Below are 18965 nucleotides of genomic sequence, written 5' to 3'. Positions count from 1 at the left end.
TCCACCACTGGTTGCATGGGTGTGTGATCTGTGTATACAAACAACACATATACCCATTACCCACATGCACACACAGAATAGTAGGTGACTATAGGTGTGTGCACACAAGCACAAACCAATTTGCAAAGCATGCACACAAACACACACACACACACACACACACACACACACACACACACACACACACACACACACACACACACACACACACACGCGCGCGCACGCACATGCACACGCACACACACAGGAGCACGAACGCAGCCCTTACCTAATCCTCACACACGCCACACATTTTATGTAATCTACACTTGAATCGAGGTTGTTCCCCCTGTTTATGTCGCTATGGTTACAACACCAACAGCTCTGCTGGATGTCTCCAGGGTTGGAAGTCGTAGACACGCCTTCCTTTGATTCCAGAGGCCAAAAACGCGCCAGCCCCTCCACTTCACTAGTGATGGATGTTTTGACAAAACGCTCCTCTTTCCAAGAGCCAATGGGCTGCACTTCTGTGTGAAGAGTCGGGAAATTATGACAAATGCAATGTGGTCCAAGTGGTCAAATTACATTTCTCTGCAGCCATATTTTAGAGCGGTTCTTCAGGTACATGGCTGCTCAAAGTACATGCCTGTGTGTGTGCATGTGAGTCATTGAATGAAATGTACAAATAAGTGTACGATTCTGTGAACCTGGATTTATATTGTAACTGCGTGCAGTGTTGGAAGGTAACTAGTACATTCACTCAAGTACTGTACTTAAGTACAATTCTCAAGTACTTGATCATTCATACTTCTGACACTACTTCAGAGTCAAATAATGCACTACAATTATTTGAAAACTTTAGTTACTAATTATAATTACTTTTCAGAATTACATTCTTATTAACAAACAGACATTAACCACCCTGTTTTATACTTTTGTTGTGACGTTTTTGAGCTTTCAGATTTTTGACAAATTCTATATATATATATAATTATATTTTGATATCTCAAGCAGAATATATGCTTGGAACATACTGTATTCTGCATAATGAGCACCTTTACGTTTGGTAGTAATTTAAGTATATTTTGATGCCAATATTGTGGTACATTTACACAAGTAAATGTGAATACAGGACTTTTACTTGTAAAAGAGTATTTAAAAAATGTGTTGTTGTTACTTTTACTTAAGTAAAGAAATCAGAATACTTCTTCCACCACTGACTGTGCTACCGTACCACTTTGTCATGTCTTTCTGTTACTATGTTTGAGGTTTGTGTGCAGTGAATGTGAGTGTGATTTGTCATCTGTGCCGAGCCTGGCTGTTTGGCAGAAAACGGATCTTGAACTTGAACTAGATGTACTCTGGAGAGCAGCTTCAATAACAACTTAATGGTACATCAAACCTGCTCTATTTGAAGTGTTTCAAAACAATGTTTTATTCCAAAGAAATTGTGATCATTCGTTGTTCAGTGTTTATGTTTATATTTCAGGCATTTAGGTGAAGTAGAGTCTACATTGCCTGCAGGAGCTTTTAGATATTTCTCTATTCATTGTTGCGGTGTGGTAGCCTGGCATTTTCTTTTTTGCACTGGCAGATTTGTCTGGTTTCCAGGCTAGTGGTCTGGCACCATGCATGACCCTGCAGGCATGCAGGTGTTGATCAGTTCAGTGAACAGCATGACCCTGTACAAGTTCAATGACTTGCTAGGTTGACTGGAATGGCTGTTGATAAGAAAATATACTGCATGTGTTGTTGGTAACGGTTGTGTACACAGTAAAATCCTTAGCATTCATTTCACTCTGACATTTGGACACTCTCAGACTTTAAGTAAATCTCAGGAGTTTACATTGTAGTAAATGTTTTGTCAGAATTATAATTAGACTGCAATATGAAAACCTCTAATATCCCTGTGACAGGCACCGTTATACTTTAAAGCCATTGATACCTTGATCAATCATGCTAAGTGTCACACTTTTAAACTGGTCATACTGGCTATCAAATGTTGGAGTCGTGCCCCACGTGTCCTGCATTTGACCTGACCCCCTCAACCTCTACTCGTGACTTGATGAATTTGCTTGACGCAATGGGAAGGCCCGTTAATCTCACCAATCATCTGATCTGGTCTCTCCCCTTCGCCCATGTGATGTGAACAAGTGGACAGCATGAACTGTGTGGAATTGTGCTAAGGGCAGACTGTTCTAGGGAGAATTTTATCCTCCTGTTGTTGTTGTGCGATAACACCAAAACATAGCAACAGCTGGGTTCGCGATCCTCCGGGTTGTGCGCAAGGCGCGTCGAGAGCGCAGAGAGGAGAGGCTAGAAACATGCGCTGCTCATGCTTAACCAAACATTAAATAACGTCCCAGGGTTGAGGGGGCCCGGGCCGAGTGCTGTTGTCATGCTGCCATGGTGATGGTAACCATGCACCGTGTAATGTTTACAGAATGTTTAGCATATCACAAACCGTGCTGCCGGGCACAACGGGACCGACTGCACCAGATGAATCACATGTGTGTTCAAAGTGTGTGTGTGTGTGTGTGTGTGTGTGTGTGTGTGTGTGTGTGTGTGTGTGTGTGTGTGTGTGTGTGTGTGTGTGTGTGTGTGTATAGGCCTAGTTGTGGACATAGCATATTTAACTGACAGGTGTTGAAAAAATGCTGATCATGTCTTGCGTAAATTAGGCAATTCAGTCTTCTGCAGGCAGAAATTTGTATAGCTTTAAGTTAGCAAAAGCATTATTTTAGAATATAAAATATAATTGCATGCTGAGTCTAACGCAATGTTCCATTATAATTCTATAATTGGATTCATACAGTACATGGACTGTAGGCCTATATACAAAGGCCTATATTTCTTGATAGATATTTCTTGAATTCAGACACATTGCAGATATTTAAGATGAATATTTTTAGTAATTTATCTTTGTATTTATGATTGGTTTCCCATATCCCCATGTTTCAGCCTTGTTGCTGTTGCTGATATGACACGTACCTGAATTGCAACCTTACTGCAGCGCGAGCATATGTGTGCGTGCGAGCATACACACATTCAAAATAAACACACACTGCAAGCATCACTCATAAATCCCAAGTGGTTATTTGAAGACTTGTTTTTCGGCGTCTTCAGTGTTTCAGGTCAGGTGCCGTGAGTAAACATAGCCATGCTCCCTTAGGCTACTTAGTGGCTGTGCAGTGGCGGAGGAAGTACTCCCATTTCTTTGACTTGTAATGTACAAATACATGTTACAAGATGTAGAAGTTTACAACGCATCGCAGACTCGCAGTGTGACACATTGTGATCTTGTAGATCATCAGTAGGCTACCAAACGTAAGTATGGTAGGCCTACTTGAGTAAATGCACTTAGTTACTTTAATTTACATAGCTGAGTGGCCTGTTTGAAATGTTAATAGTGTTTTTTAAATGGATACACACAACTCCTCAGTGTTAATTTGTCTGTGTGTAACTCTGAGAATAGACTAAATAAACACTGAGGCGATTACTGTACGTGTAGTCACTGTGTGGATATGGGAGAGTACACTGCAACTGCTAGCAGATTCAAGGTAGTTACCTGTTTGAAACAAGCTGGCATCCATGTGTGTGATCTTTGGATGCACCCCAGATCTATGGAATTTTCTAATCTAAGCCCTCTGACACAGACGCACGCACACGCACGCAGGCACGCACATACACACACGTGCCCGCACACGCACACACACACACACACACACACACACAAGTGCACTGCACATGTGCACCCCCTCCTACACACGTACATTTCACATTTACTTTATATACAGTAAAACATTTTATTTGCACCTCTCCGCACCCCCCCCCCCCCCCACACACACACACACGTGCCCCCCCCCCCCCCACCACACACACACACACACACACGTGTCGTTGCCCCCACCCCACACACACACACAACTTCTCCATTTGCTGTTGAGACAGCTACTCAACGCTGCGATGTCATCGTCGCCATGGTGATGAGCAATACAGTAGGGTTTGCAAGGATGTGAGCTAGCATGATGTCATTCAATAAATCTGTCTCTCATGCCCTTAGAGGATTTGCCTTTTTCCTTTTATTTTTTCATTCTTTATTCCTGGGTGGATTTCATAATCACTGCTGTGTCCTGTGGGATTTTACGTGCACATGTCGAGCAAAACTCTGACGTTACGCAACACTTTTATTATTGGTCCAACAGTCATTAGACCGACAACCTATACCTCAAACCCTAACCTAACCATAACCGCAAGCACAGGAGCAGCGCATGTTCCATCTGTCTAACGAGTCTTCCTTAACAGTTTATGTGGCGAGCAAGTCTTTTTCTGCCAGTTTTCCTGTTTTGTGGACACATTTTGTACAGTTACACTAGAAAATGACAGGGTATATAGAATCAGAGGGAATGACAGGTGACACAGATCATCTGATTAAATATCTGGTATGTGCACTGACTGTTTGAGCTACTGTAAAAGGAGGACAAAACAATCCACTACGAAGTCCTCGGGACTTTACTGTGTATCTTTAAGAAACGAGGTAAAGAAACATTTCCCATGAGGGTTTATTGTTTCAAAAGACAATACAGTCATCAAAGCGTACAGTATGTGCTATCACAGTGCATACATTTTACAATACAGGTGTTTTAATATACAGATACAGTATATATGCTTTGACGTGCCCTTTGGTTGGATTATGGACAAGGAGGTAGATTGGAGTTAAAGACATCCCAGGAGATTGATGGGCACTAAACTTCCTGGTACAGTAACTTGTATTGAAGACTATTTTAATTCACAACATTTAATCATCTCATGCCATCAAGTTCATGGCAATGTCATGAATGCTGTCCAAAGGGTTCAACAGTACTATATTGTTTACCAGCCATTGTCCATCTTTTGAATCAATAGTTATTTGTACCGGTGATTGTCCTTCTCTTTGCAATTATCCATTCATTCAGTTAATGCTAGCCTGCACTGTCCATACCTTATACATATACTGTATGACCAGAAATAAATAAATAAAGGCTTAGGCACAGAGCTGATTCCCTCGGTAAGAATCTATTTCCTACGGTTTGTCAGGCTAATGAAAAACCAAACGATCACCGATGTCTGCAAAATATGCACGCTTTAAACCTTTATTCTCAATCATGTGGGCTATCATCAGTTGTTTCATGTAGGCTACACAGTTACAAACATACATGTTGCTTCAGAGAAGAACTACAGGCCAAGTGTATCCAACTCTGTAGCTATGTGGCTCTAGTGACAATCCTTGCTTGTTTGTATTCAAGGAGGATTCTATCCAGAAAGAGAGAATTACATTTCTCAGAGATGTACAGTTTTTCCCTACGGTAACCCATTCTGGGCGGGAATCCCTTTTGGTGTTTTAAGCATTATGTTATGCTTTAGCTGTTGAAAAATAGCAGATCTACAAGCTCATAGCACGGCACTCGGTCTGCTATTTTTGAAAAAAATCGTGAAAATGTTCAAGGCAAATCTTTGAATATAGGCCTATATTCTTTCAGAGTGAATTTTATATTTTTTTATGGAGGGACAGACAGTAGGCTGACAGTTAGTGGGGAGAGAGATGGGGGAAGACATGCAGTAAGAGCCGTCGGGATAGGGAGTCGAACCCGCGGCACACTGCCAGACTGGATTACCAGCCAAGGTGCCTAGTTTGAATATATATTCTTTCAGAGCGAACGTTTTTAACTAAAACCTTTGCTTCTGGGGGGTCCCTGGAACAACATATTTTCAGATGGGGTCGGCGGCCAAATGCAGATAATTCTAGGGGTCCTTGACATGAAATAGTTTGAGAACCACTGACATAGAAACATAGGTTTTTCAGAAAACGGTCAGGATTTAGAAGGCATTTGTAGAAACGTCCTCAGGTCTAAATGGGTTAAAATGTGTGGCAATATCAACAAAGACAAATGTCCAAGCAATACAACATAAGTAATTTGTTGATTGATGCTCGATTATTATATTATAATAAACCAAAATGCAGTTTAATCTTTTGTGAAAATATTGACAATTACTGTACCATGGTGGCCAATTGTTAACATATATTATTATGGCTCTTGGACCAGCCATGAAAGAACTTTCAAAGTCTAGCTACTTCTTATTGACAACACTTAACCCCAAATAACATGTTTTATACAGTACAGTATGTGCGTAGTTCCCCATATACATGATACAATTGTCTGCAGTATGAAAAAACTAAAAGCTGCTTTTTCCCCCTTCCAAATGCATGTACATCTTTAGAAATCCCAACTGGGACTGAATGGCACAATATGAAAGCTGGACAGATTAGTGATCTAAGGACTCTCAACATCTATAGTACTGTCTGTCAATCACTCCCATTAACAATAGAAGCCTGGAAAACTGACCATGTGTAGTCAGTTAAGAGAGCTGGGTCCCCTATATAGGCTATTTCATAATTAAAAAAATACAAAATAAAGACAAAAATAAATAAAGGCATCTTTCTCATAGAAAGAAATGATGCTGTAAGAGCCATATGAGCCATGTTGTTTCTCATGATGACGTCACTAGATGGCATGGTCAAGGCCAAAGTTGACCGGGTTACATACAGGGTATGCAGGTGTTGCTGATGCTCCCAGGCGAGGAGAGGATCTTGACTGTGTTTCATGAGAGCTGGTGGTCTGTATCCTGTGCATTTGGCTGTTTATTTATTTACGTATTTATTGTATGCTGAAGTGAAGTGACAGTTCGGCTGCAGATAATACATCTTTTGTTCATGAACTCCACAAACGGACGCGCTTTAGACGAGTCTGAACTTTCGGCCGTCGGCAACCAGCATTGCCTAAAGTATAGGACTTTGGCATTACTTTGGCTATATTGAATCTTTCAACTTTAATGTATTTTTGTATGAGAATTAAGGCCTTGTATTTATTTTCTATGTTATAAACATATCAATCTCGAAAAACAAACATCGTTCCATGATATGCTGAAGCTACAGCACAGGCCCATTTATACAGTACTGAACAGTACTGTACACACAATCACAATGTATATGTTTAGAATGCAATCGCCATTGCTCATGCACTTAGTTTGTCAGCCTGCATCTTCTGGGTTAAATGATCATACTGTTCACCTCACCAGAACTATAGCTATTGAATGAATTCTGCGTTACTATCCAGTGTAAAACTAGCATTTGGACATCTTGAAGAGCGTGATAACATTTTTAATCTGTCCCTAGAATCTACCCAGCTGGCCTCCCACTCTGTCCAGCACAGTGGGGGGTACAAATGGGGAGTCCAGAGGAATAACAAGCTTATAATCTTAACAAGCAATACAAGAGCAGAAGAACTGAAACATTTGACACATGACAAAATAAAAGACCCCACATCTACCCCTCTCCCTCAGCACCCACAGGAGATATAGGCACAGGCACACACATCACCCGTTACAGAGAATAACATCACTACAACCAGAAGCAACAAGCTACTCCGCAAGCTAATACAGTTTGGTATACAGCACCTGGTAACCAATCGTGACACGATTACCACTTCCTGCAAAGGAGTAAACAGGAGGTACAAATAAAGTACAGATTATGGTTACATCTCAATTCTCAAGTCTCTAATTAGATATTTCCTCACTCCTCGATCCTTCAAACAATTAAGGGTGGAGGAGCGAAGAGGGATCTCTGAGATGCTATGAGCGTGGGTACGCAAGAGCAGCTTAAGAGCAGTCTATACTTTCAGCGGAACGCCATTATGTGAATTACTCCGCCCCTACAACAGGCAAATTTAAATGAAATGGCAGAGAAACAGTATAAGTAAGTGCTCGTTATTTTAGGCTTTTTGATATACAGTATAGTATAACAATGAATGTTCAAAACGGAATTATGAATGCAGGGTGCAGGCCGGGGACTACTGTTTGTGTATAACAGTAATGACAGACACTGGCGGCAGATACAGCTGTGTAATCAGAAATGGACGTCGACGCCTCATTTCTCTAAAAACATATTTCCTTGTTTCCTCTCTCGCACGGAAAGAAAAGTGAGGGGAAAGGGGATGCAATTTAAAATACGTGGGATGCAACCGACAACAAGCAGGCAGCTATAAGTAGGAGTCCAGAGAAACAAGAGATCTGGCTGGGTGGAGTACTGAGGCACGAAACACCTTGGGAGGATTTTCTGACAGTCAACTTGTTAATTCATACAAACTGTAGTGTTGTGCTGAGGTCTGACAGCACTGTACTCTCCTCATTATCTTCCTTCCAGGCAGCAGGCAACAGGGAAATGCGGAAGAGTGTCAAAAATGTCACATATATTTTCTTACCGACGAGCATTCTTCTTCCTGCGTTTATATACGAAAACGCTAAACTTTGTAACTCTTGCATATAATTCACAACTACATAACATTATTTCATTTACATTACAGCTTTCTACAAATCAAATATATACGGTAATGTAGAATAGATGATAATCCAGGGACCACCAATGAACCCATACTGGCAAAGTTCTGAATTGTTCTTCTTTACAGGCTATTGGAACTAAAAGTGACCCCTGAGTTTGGTGCACAGCCTATTCAGGAGAGGGTCAAAGCTTTCAACACGCTGCAGATAGAAATGCTACACGGCTCAGGTGCTATTCTTGGTGTCGATTCTGTCTCATGCACTTCTACATGCAGTGTTTTGAAAGTTTCTCTGGCAAGAATAGGCCAACGCAACTGTCGCAGGGTCAGGCAGCTGGTGTGTGTGTGTGTGTGTGTGTGTGTGCACATCTTATCATTCAGCAGAGACTGAGATGCATCAGTCCATCAGGGTACAGGGATCTTCATCCACACCAATTACATCCAGAGATGACAGCAAGGCGCAGGACAAAATGTGAAGCCTGGGCCTCACCCTGGTAGCCTTGGCCCCCGGTTCGAGGAGCGGTCTCTGGTGCGAGACTATCACGTTCTCAGCTTGAGGATGACAGTGGCCAGGACGAGGAAGAAGGTGTTCCATCCCAGTGTGACGGCGAAGCCTCGCCACACCATCATCCGCGTCAGACCCCAACCTGTGGGAGAGAAGGGACATCAATTCTACGACGAATTAGACCGTTCCTCACCCAGGAGTCAGCCCAGCTCCTAATCCAGACAACAGTCTTGTCAAAACTTGACTATTGTAACTCCCTCCTTACAGGCCTACCGGCATGTGCACTTAAGCCTCTCCAACTGATACAAAATGCTGCAGCTCGCTTGGTCTTCAACCAGCCAAAATTCTCACATGTCTCCCCCCTTCTCCGCTCCCTCCATTGGCTCCCGGTTGCTGCCCGCACAGAATACAAAACTCTGATGCTGACATTCAAAGCAACCAAAGGTATGGCTCCACTATATCTTGCAATTATGATCAAACCCTACAAACCCTCCCGCGCACTCAGATCAGCCAACGCAGGGTACCTTCACTAAAAACACCAGGACAATGCTCCACACGTCCCAAACTCTTCTCCCTTCTGGCTCCAAAACTATGGAATGCACTTCCCATCACAATCAGAACTGCAGCCTCACTCCCAATCTTCCGTCGTAGTCTGAAAACCCACCTTTTCAGACTCCATCATGGCCCGTAGCACTTATGTAGACTTAGATAGCATTTTATACAGACTTATAGCATGTTACGTAGACAGCACTAGAATTGCATTTTATGTAGTCAATAGTCATCATAGCACTTTATTACTTTATTATGTATAGTTTCATTATATAGATATTTCACTGTTACGTTCTTAGCTTAATGTTTCATGATAACTACTTCTTATGTATGTGATGTATTGCCATGCTTTATTTCTTTCTTATTGTAAATCGCTCTGGATTAAGAGCGTCTGCTAAATGCCTAAATTTTAAATTGTTATCCCAATGGTCAAATTAGTCTTCGTGATTTTGGGGGATAAACAGTTAGCTCAAGAACATCTATCTATAAATGCGCCCGCTGCCTAATCTCTGTATGTCTGTAATCTGTAATCCACATAACTCGAGAACAGGGAGTGCAGTGCCTGGTGTCGAGTCCGTCTGACCCACGGTGGTTCAGAACCAGCACAAAAGTCTCTGCCCGGGCTCTGGACAGGGCCCCTGTCAAGACAGATCTCCATATATGGAGTTGGCCTGTTCTGACATCACACCTGAGCACCCCCCAATGATGCGCGACCTCGCCCTTTATTAGCCAATTGATCACACCCCCAACGGGCACTGTTCTAGTATTTACAATTGGTGCAATATCACTTATTTGCCGATATCTCATTTGGCTGATGACCATGTGAAACACTGTTTTTTTGCCTTTATTGATAGGTAGACAGTAGTGTGACAGGAAATGGGGAGAGAGATAAGGGGTGAAATGCAGCAAAGGTCGTCGGGATCGGGACTCGAACCCACGACACGCTATCAGGCTGGATTACCAGCCTAGGTGCCCGGACCGCTAGGCCGGCTCGGGCCACACTTTTAATCCCAGTGACTTTTAGTCTTGGCCAATTTCCTAAAGAAAACCTACGTTTTCTGAAAAACTTCATTTTCTTTTTAATTATGTTATTACATAATATTATGTTATTATATTCTAACAACTAACATGACACAGATGCTGTCCTAGATTGAAAGGTGCATATAGGTTTAATGGGTCTAAATTAGGATGTTTATTTCTTGACTTTATGGTCAATGCAAAATTAGGTCCCAGTGTGAAACAGGTTTGTTTGTTGTGCCAGGCTCTGGATTGTTTTGATAAATGACCTACTTTCAACCTTGCAGTTGAATATGGACACTGCCAACAGCTACATCTGTTTCACCTTCTGTTGTACTGCTGGCTGTATGAGGTCCTCAGCAGGAAATATACCTGCCATGATTTCATGTTTGACACTGTGTCAAGTGACATGGGAGGAGGCTTAAGGAATGCCGTCAGCCCTTATTATCATGAAGAAATGATGAGACAGAGATAGAGAGAGCAAGGAAGGGAGGGAGATAACAGAGAAAGTGGATAGAGAAAGGTAACATTACAACTGATGGTAGACAAAGAGATGGTGAGAGAGAGAGAGAGAGAGAGGGGGGGGAAGGAAGGAAGAGAGATTAAGAGACAAAGGAGAAAGAATGGGAGGTGGCAAGAGAAACCAGTATCTCTCCATCCAGTCCACTGAGCTGATCTTCAGTGTATCTGGGGCTTCTGAATGATTTAGAGCTGCTTTGACAAAAGGCCACCCAGAGTCTAGAGTGTGTGTGTGTGTGTGTGTGTGTGTGTGTGTGTGTGTGTGTGTGTGTGTGTGTGTGCACACACACACACGCGTTATTTTATTGCATCACTGTGTGCTGGTACATTTTCCAGTACATGTTTGTATACAGTACATATACATACTGTGTGTGTATGTGGGCACAGTCCCCTGTGTAAATGTTTGTGTGTGTGTGTGTGTGTGTGTGTGTGTGTGTGTGTGTGTGGATCATGTGAGCAAAGCACATGGTGGCTGGCGTACCGACAGGATATAGTTTCTCATATTGTGTAACCGAGGGTTGTGTAACGTGTGAATGTGTTTTGCTGTGTGTGTGTGTGTGTGTGTGTGTGTGTGTGTGTGTGTGTGTTACCTCGGTACATGATACAGCGCAGGGCTTCAGAGGCGTAGGTCTGAGGGAGAGCCAGGCTGAGGTAACGGAGAGGATAAGGGATACACTCCACAGGCCAGATAATACCTAGAGGGGGCAGGGAGAAAGATGGCTGGCTTGCCTTGACTGATATTCTGTATCAAAAGGACCATACCAGTGGTATTGTTATTTCTTTTGTATTTTTGCCCTTTGGCTAACACTAACAGTATATTGTACATTACTGGTTACAACATCCCCATACACATTAGTTTTAATTCAAACTTTCAGGTCAATACATATTACGTATTGTATTACTTACTGTATCATAGTAAGTTCGTTTTCGAATTTCTGCGCTACAGTAATGAGGTATATCGATCAGAGAGCAGGGTGATGGTGCGATATTGACATTCTTTTGCTGATATCCGATATTCCGATATTGTCCAACTCCTACTTTCCGATACCGATATATGCAGGCTTTTTCACCAAAAGTCAACTAATTGTCAGCTAACAAGATCACATGTTGGCCAATTTGACAGTGCAGAAGCATATTTGCCATGATGCCTATATCATTAACGAGCACCAACAAGTGTCAGCTGAACCCACACACCTGTCCTCTGCAAATGCTCTTCAAAAGCTATTGAAAGTACTGTGATTATGGTAAGCTCACATTTCATATCACAAACACACAGTGTTACAGAACTCCTGTAACTTATTTAAAACATTGTTATGTATTTATCGGACGATAAGATCTGGAGGCTGATAATATCAGACATCCCTACCAAAAATACTTAGCGGAAACCCTGGTATAGTTGGTATAATGTCATAGTATAACATTTAGTTGTACCACTAATGATGAGGTTGGGGTAGAAGATGCCCAGTGCTGCCTGGTTGGCGTTCTGCTCGTCATCGATGGCAGCAGAGATGACCAGGCCAAAGGAGATCCCCGTTACTCCTTGCAGCACAATCAAAGCTATCACCAGCACTATGGAGCCTTCGTTGGGAATCTACAGGGAGGCAGAGAAAGGCCAGGGAACAGAGGTGGGATAGGAGAAATAAAGGAAGTATGGTAAATGGACAGCATTTACAGTATATAGTGCTTTCTTCATCTTTAACTTCTCCAACCAGTCAATTTAAAATGTACTGTACTTCACGGTCACTCGTTACAGATAATCGTTGTACGGTACACATTTGCACACTGAGGCGACCATGTGAAAAACCTGCTCTTCGGGAGCAGTTAGGGTTTAGTGTCATGCTCAAGGATACAGTGATACTTTGACACGCAGCCAGAAGGAGCTGGGGATGGAACAGGGAACCTTCCGGCTCTGAGGTGGCTACTCTACCTCCTGAGCCACTGTCACCCATTGAGGGAGAGATAACGGCATGAAGAAAGGTGTAAAAAGTGTAAGGGAACAAGAGAATGGAAGACAGAAGTAGAGAAGACAGGAGTAAATTGAGATTGGTATAAGGGAGGGAGAGAGTAAGAGGCAGGAGAGATCATTTATCATCATTTAATGCCAGTAAATCACTTTAAAAGTGAGAGAAAAAAGTCTTCACAGATCTTCCGCCAAAAACACCACAGGAAATGAAAAGCCCTCCTCACATGTGTCGATAATCTCTACAGATAGTGAGAGGTGAAATGAGGTCATGACGACTCATAGGCACAATATATTTACACAGTCAAATCCATTGAGTTAAATATATATTCTGTTTTTTTGTTTTTGCATTCTTCAGGTAAACCAGTGAAAGCGTTTGTAAGTGTCGCTGAGTGGATTTGTGAGTGTTTGTATTTGAGTAGGTTCTGGTTTGTGTGCATGTCTGAGTGTCTGTGGTGTGTGTGTGTATGTGTGTGTGTAAGAGGCACTATCCGTCTCCCTTGACAACGTGCAAAAATAGAGCGGCACTGGGAGGCCACATGACCTCTTGGTTGCCACAGCAATCATGGGCTGTTGTCGTGGCGATCCCAGAGTGATCCTTGGATACGGGAGACTCAGGAAGTGATTTATGGTACAAGGTCTCTTTGGACTTAAGCACCTTAATTAACTCACACCTACCTCTACCACGCACGCACGCACGCGCACGCATGCACGCACGCACGCACACAAATCCATACCCACTAGTTTCTGCTACTGTTTGCATATATACAGTACGTGTCTATTGGTAATCAATACAGTTGAACGTATACCAGTGTTTTCCACCTGCAGATTGTAACCCTGACCCCAATGACCTCTAATTAAGCGTTTTAAGACGTCACTGACACCACAAGCGTGCTTGGGAGACAAGGTACCATAGTGCAGTGGTGTTCAATCATGTGCTGAGTAACTAGTCACGTTCTTTAACTAGTTCCTTCTTCCGTTGTTGAAGGTGTGCCAGTTAACAAAAGGTAGGACTTGTGTTTTGACCTGAGGTCCTCCACATTACACATGACATTACAGGGGTGGCGGTTGTAGAAGTCATGTCTCCATCTATACATGTACCCTTGCACGCCAAAGAATGAACTGAAACCTTCCCTCACATGCTTCCATAATGCCATTTTCATATAAGCTTCAACCGTTGTTTGTCTCCATAAACAAGCAGCGTAAATGTATACATTAAGGAAGGAAGGACCACATACCATTGCTGCAAATTTCATCTTTTTATGTTGTTTCATAAATTCATGCTCCATGTGTTATGCATAATTGTAAAAACAAGTATCAGCCACATTTAAAAAAAAATCACCCTATATGGGCAATGGGCATGGTTAAGAATATTAGGACCACAATAGAAAATGTGTGTGTGTGTGTGTGTGTGTGTGTGTGTGTGTGTGTGTGTGTGTGTGTGTGAGAGAGAGAGAGTGCGTGCGTGACACCTTGAAGACGAGAAGGATGAAGAGGAGCAGCAGAATTATCTGCACGCTGATGACAAACAGCTGAGAGAAGAGGTGAGCCAACATCGTCTCCATAGAACTCACACCTGAGACACACACACACACACACACACACACACACACACACACACACACACACACACACACACGTCACACGCAGGAAGAAAAGAGATGTAGGGTAAACAGAGAGAGGGCAAGTTATATATAACACACAGGGGAGAGAGAGGGGGAGAGAGATAATATAAAATAAATTGAGAGAATATAATTCCAGATCATTGCATCAAACAGAGAAACTGTACAGCGGCTTACACTGCAGACATAGTAGACAGAGTATCTGAGTATTTCATTAACAATAAAGTTGTGGTGCTGTGGTCCTAGCACTCCCCCTAGTGGAGATTCCTTAAAACAGCCCTCATGCTGCCTCGTGGAGAGGTCTTGTGACAGAATGCTCAGAGAGGCCAGCACATTGGATACACATGGTCAGACGCATCACATTGGAAGAGTGGCAGGATGGCACCGTGATGCCATTTTACATGACAATAAGTGAGCTATATTTTATTTAGAGGACGAACACAAAAATGGAAATTCTTGCTAATATTAATATTGTTTATTAATATGCTTTGTCCGGTCCAAATAAAATAATAAAGTAAAGTAAAGGCCCAGATTTTGCAGTACCGGATTTGGCAATTTTGACATCCTTGCTTCAAAAATCTCCCTAGGGCCAATAGGTGACACTAGGCAATTTGGGATGCACTCTGAACTTTGACCTCACTCACCTGCGACCCAGCACCTGTCGAGAAGCCCCTCCTTCCTCTCCAGGACAAAGGAGAGCGCTGTCAGTCCAACAGCCAGATAGAAGGTAATACTGGTTTGGGAGAGGGAACAGATAGAGTGGAATAGAATGGAAATAAAAGATGTATGAGAGAGACATCAGTCATCTATAAAATTCTATAACACTAGCCATCTATGACATAATTATGACTCCAAATGTGGGCAAGGTTGCAGCACAATCATTATTAAATTAAAGTTAAATATTTCCAAAAGTATGAAGCATAGCCTACGTGAAAACAAATTAGTAGAGGCATTTTTTTGGCCTCCAGAAATGTGGTGCTGATCGTTTCTTTCCCCCCCCCCAAATCAAGGATTAATGGTGGCTTTACATTTAGTTGCATGCCGATGCTGTGCACCAGAAAGAGCTGATCTACAATTAGTGAGCTTTCAAACACACGACAAGGCACCGCAACCAAGGCTTTAAGACACACGACAAGGCACCGCAACCCAGGGGCGCTGGAAGGTATTTATACCAGGGGGGGCTGAAAGGTGGGAGGGAAAACGCTCGAAAGATTTCGGGTCTTATCCGGGTATAATTGGCCTAATAATGACTTATTTAGGACCTAGTTAACCGAGTTAATCATAATAACAGTATGTGACTCTTATTGTGTTGTTGTTTGGGTTAGATTTCTTTAAACCTGGTGCAGGTGAAAGTAAAACAACAATAGGTTTTTGCTGTCTCGTCATGTTGTGTCTATCTGTCAACTCACTCGCTGTGCATTCTGCATTCAGCACGCTCTGATAGACATGTCAAAAAATTCTCCTCTCCACCAGCAGGGGATGCTGGAGCACCCTCCGCACCCCCCTTCCAGCGCTGATGCCGCAACCAAGGCTTTAAGACACACGACAAGGCACCGCAACCAAGGCTTTAAGACACACGACAAGGCACCGCAACCAAGGCTTTAAGGGGTTAAATCAGCCCATATACTGACCTGAGCACAGCTCCTGGTGTCACAAATAAAGTGAAGTCAGTCTTCTGGCTGCCATAGATAGGCTCCTCAAACTGGAATAATATATATATAGCCTTAGCATGAATATGAACAAACTATCACTTAAACTGTAGTATAAAACAATATATAGAATAAATAAATGTAGTTTTTTTTACCAGGATAGGAAGTGCAACAAGGTAGGCCATACTGCCCAACTTATTATCCACAAAATCCTGCGGGTAAGATATAGAATGAAACAGAGAATACAACAACATATTGTGTGCATATAAATGTGTGTAGCATACAGGTTGAAGCCACAGAGAATCCAACAACATATTGTGTAGCATACAGGTTGAAGCCTTATGTAAGTTGAGCTAACAAAGAACACAGCCGAAAGCATTTCTGTACCTGAAAAGCGTCGTGGAGTTTCTTCTGGAGCATAATGGCAATTTGTTGATCTATAAAAAAACATAGTTAATGATCACTAGCAGCATCAGTTTCTCACAACCACCACACTAAAGCAAAGAGATTTTAAACATTTATTTACTTCTATTTTTCTCTAAATCAAATTCCAGGGATTATATGCATACCTTTAGGGGTGGGGGGCTAAATTGACCGATACAAGTCTGTAAATCTGACAGTATACAAATGGAACCTAACGCGTCCATGTTGTTTGGTGGAGTTAATTTTGGAGACAGTGAAAAACAGTGTTCAAATAAAATTGGCCCTTGGGCGGCTCTTTTTTCAAAGACATTAGATGCTGGCATAGGACATAATGAATGGCTTGAGGTCATATGACCCAGGCCTACTCTGTGCTGAAGTATAATGGAACAGCAGTAGAAGAATGCTTGAAAGTTGAAACCATAACAATGTCAGTCGTAGTACTTACTGGTGTGGTCTAACCACACGTGTACTGATCCTCCTTCCACTATGTCTCTGGAGACCTGCCTCTGCATCATTCTGTGCAACACAAACATATGGCTCAGAAACACGCTTCTCTGTTCACAAGTCACATTCAAACACATTCATTCATGTGTACATCTTTAATTCTGTTATTAGTTTATTCAAGTTTTGTAACATATAGTTATTTGCAATTATCTTTGTTGCTATTTTTCTCAGCCATAGCTGAGTGAGTAAAAAGATGCACATTCCATGTACTGTATGTGCAATTGTACAGTGATAAATAATGTACCGCCCAAAAACAATATTGTTATTCATTGTCAACACACTTTTGCGGAGAGAGCAACAGTACCTACTACTGCAGGTACAAGAATATCACTGCCTGCAGTATTGCCACAGCTGTATTGTAAGTGCAAGCATGTGACAATACAAAACCTTGAAAACAATGGCTACAAATACAGGTTTTTACAGTTTTCAACCACTTCATCAAAAAACACTGGTGAGTGGACCTTCAAATGAACACTCATGAAGGAAACTGGTGACCATCAATTCATTTTTGGAAGCATGACAGACACTTTCAATAGTACTGCGAGATTTGCTAATGCACTGGACCAGGTCTATGGGGGCTGGGGGAGACAACACTACATACTGTGTACATTGAAATAAATAAATGGAATGTAGGCAAAGTGTCACAAGAACGACACATGATTACGCCAGAGGGAACATGTGATTGTTGGGTGGTGATGAGCCACAATCTGCCCAGGTGAGTTAGGGACAGGCAGGACCAGACTTTCTACCCGACAAATCCCAGCGCACGCACGCACACACGCACGCACGCACACACACACACACGCACACACACACACACACACACACACACACACACACACAAGACGTCAAAAGAGATTGACGCCGTGATAGAAAGAATAAGAAAAGCAAAATAGATTCTTAGAAACACACACACAAGAATAAGAAAAACTAAATAGAAATACACACACACACACGTATGGCCGTAAGCGCTCCATCTATGGCGCACGAGCGTTGCGCGCACACGCACACACACACAAAACAAGACCTGTCAAAGGTATACTGGAGCCTACAAGCAGAGAGTAGCAGAGATCTCTATCAGATACACAGATCAGCAAACCAAATCTAAACATGAGGTTTTGTGCTATATTTTGTTTGTTTATATAAACTTGCACTCTTGGCTTGTCAACAGACTAAAATAGATAAGAACTGATTATTTTGCAATGCTGATGGTGATATCAATCAGCTAGATAACTGGTACACTGTCTGTACGCATCTGAACGATGTATGACGATAACGTAACGATTTAAGTTTTGAATATACTATTTATAATATTTATTTTATAACAGCTCCCATATTGTGATACAGAATGCAGACTACTTTGCCATTGGGTTTTCATCCTTTATATAAGATGGCAATCACTGGGAAACATGGGTTCAATCATGCTGCTACGTGACCCATTTATATATTGAGCCACGCAAAGTGATGGAACGAGTCTAGCCATTTGTCTGTTGGCGTATCATTATGTAACCTAGGTGGCCTTGTTTTACATTTACGGTAACACATCATCATACAAAGCAGAGGAGACATTCTCTCACCTCTTAGTAAGGTAGCTGGTGAAGTTCTTGCCAAAGCCGATGACACCCCAGTATTCTCCATTATAAACCCCTGCGAAAGCCTCAGAATGGGACAAATGCACCTGGAACGCAGATGTACAAACAGTCAAAAGTTGCCATAGCTAGATTGTACACAGCGAAATCCATAGTGTCAATGTAACTCTGATAACAAAAACATTGACCGCTACAGATTATTTACACATTCTGAGTCAATCTTAGTGTATTTTATGTGACATATTGACATGTATTACATGATATCATAATCATACGA

The 18965-nt window shown here is 42.1% G+C and overlaps 1 protein-coding gene across 1 annotated transcript in view; it reads right to left on the bottom strand.

Annotated features, from left to right (window-relative positions):
• Positions 1-7435: 7435 nt before the first annotated feature.
• The window catches only part of abch1 (ATP-binding cassette, sub-family H, member 1), a 39441-nt gene continuing 27911 nt past the window's right edge, over positions 7436-18965 (bottom strand). Inside the window, exons 11-20 of the mRNA XM_083775384.1 lie at positions 18677-18777; positions 17041-17111; positions 16560-16609; positions 16328-16384; positions 16155-16225; positions 15168-15256; positions 14374-14477; positions 12373-12532; positions 11532-11636; positions 7436-8998 (exon numbers count right to left, since the gene is read on the bottom strand). Coding sequence (XP_083631510.1) covers positions 8892-8998; positions 11532-11636; positions 12373-12532; positions 14374-14477; positions 15168-15256; positions 16155-16225; positions 16328-16384; positions 16560-16609; positions 17041-17111; positions 18677-18777 — 915 coding nt within the window. The 3' untranslated portion in view covers positions 7436-8891. The remainder of the gene's footprint in view (positions 8999-11531; positions 11637-12372; positions 12533-14373; positions 14478-15167; positions 15257-16154; positions 16226-16327; positions 16385-16559; positions 16610-17040; positions 17112-18676; positions 18778-18965) is intronic.

Source organism: Protomyctophum parallelum (genome assembly GCF_964188405.1).
Source record: "Protomyctophum parallelum genome assembly, chromosome: 10".
NCBI classification, from domain to species: Eukaryota; Metazoa; Chordata; class Actinopteri; order Myctophiformes; family Myctophidae; genus Protomyctophum; species Protomyctophum parallelum.
Note: the sequence above shows the minus strand (reverse complement) of the source record. Positions and strands in the feature narration are given on the sequence as shown.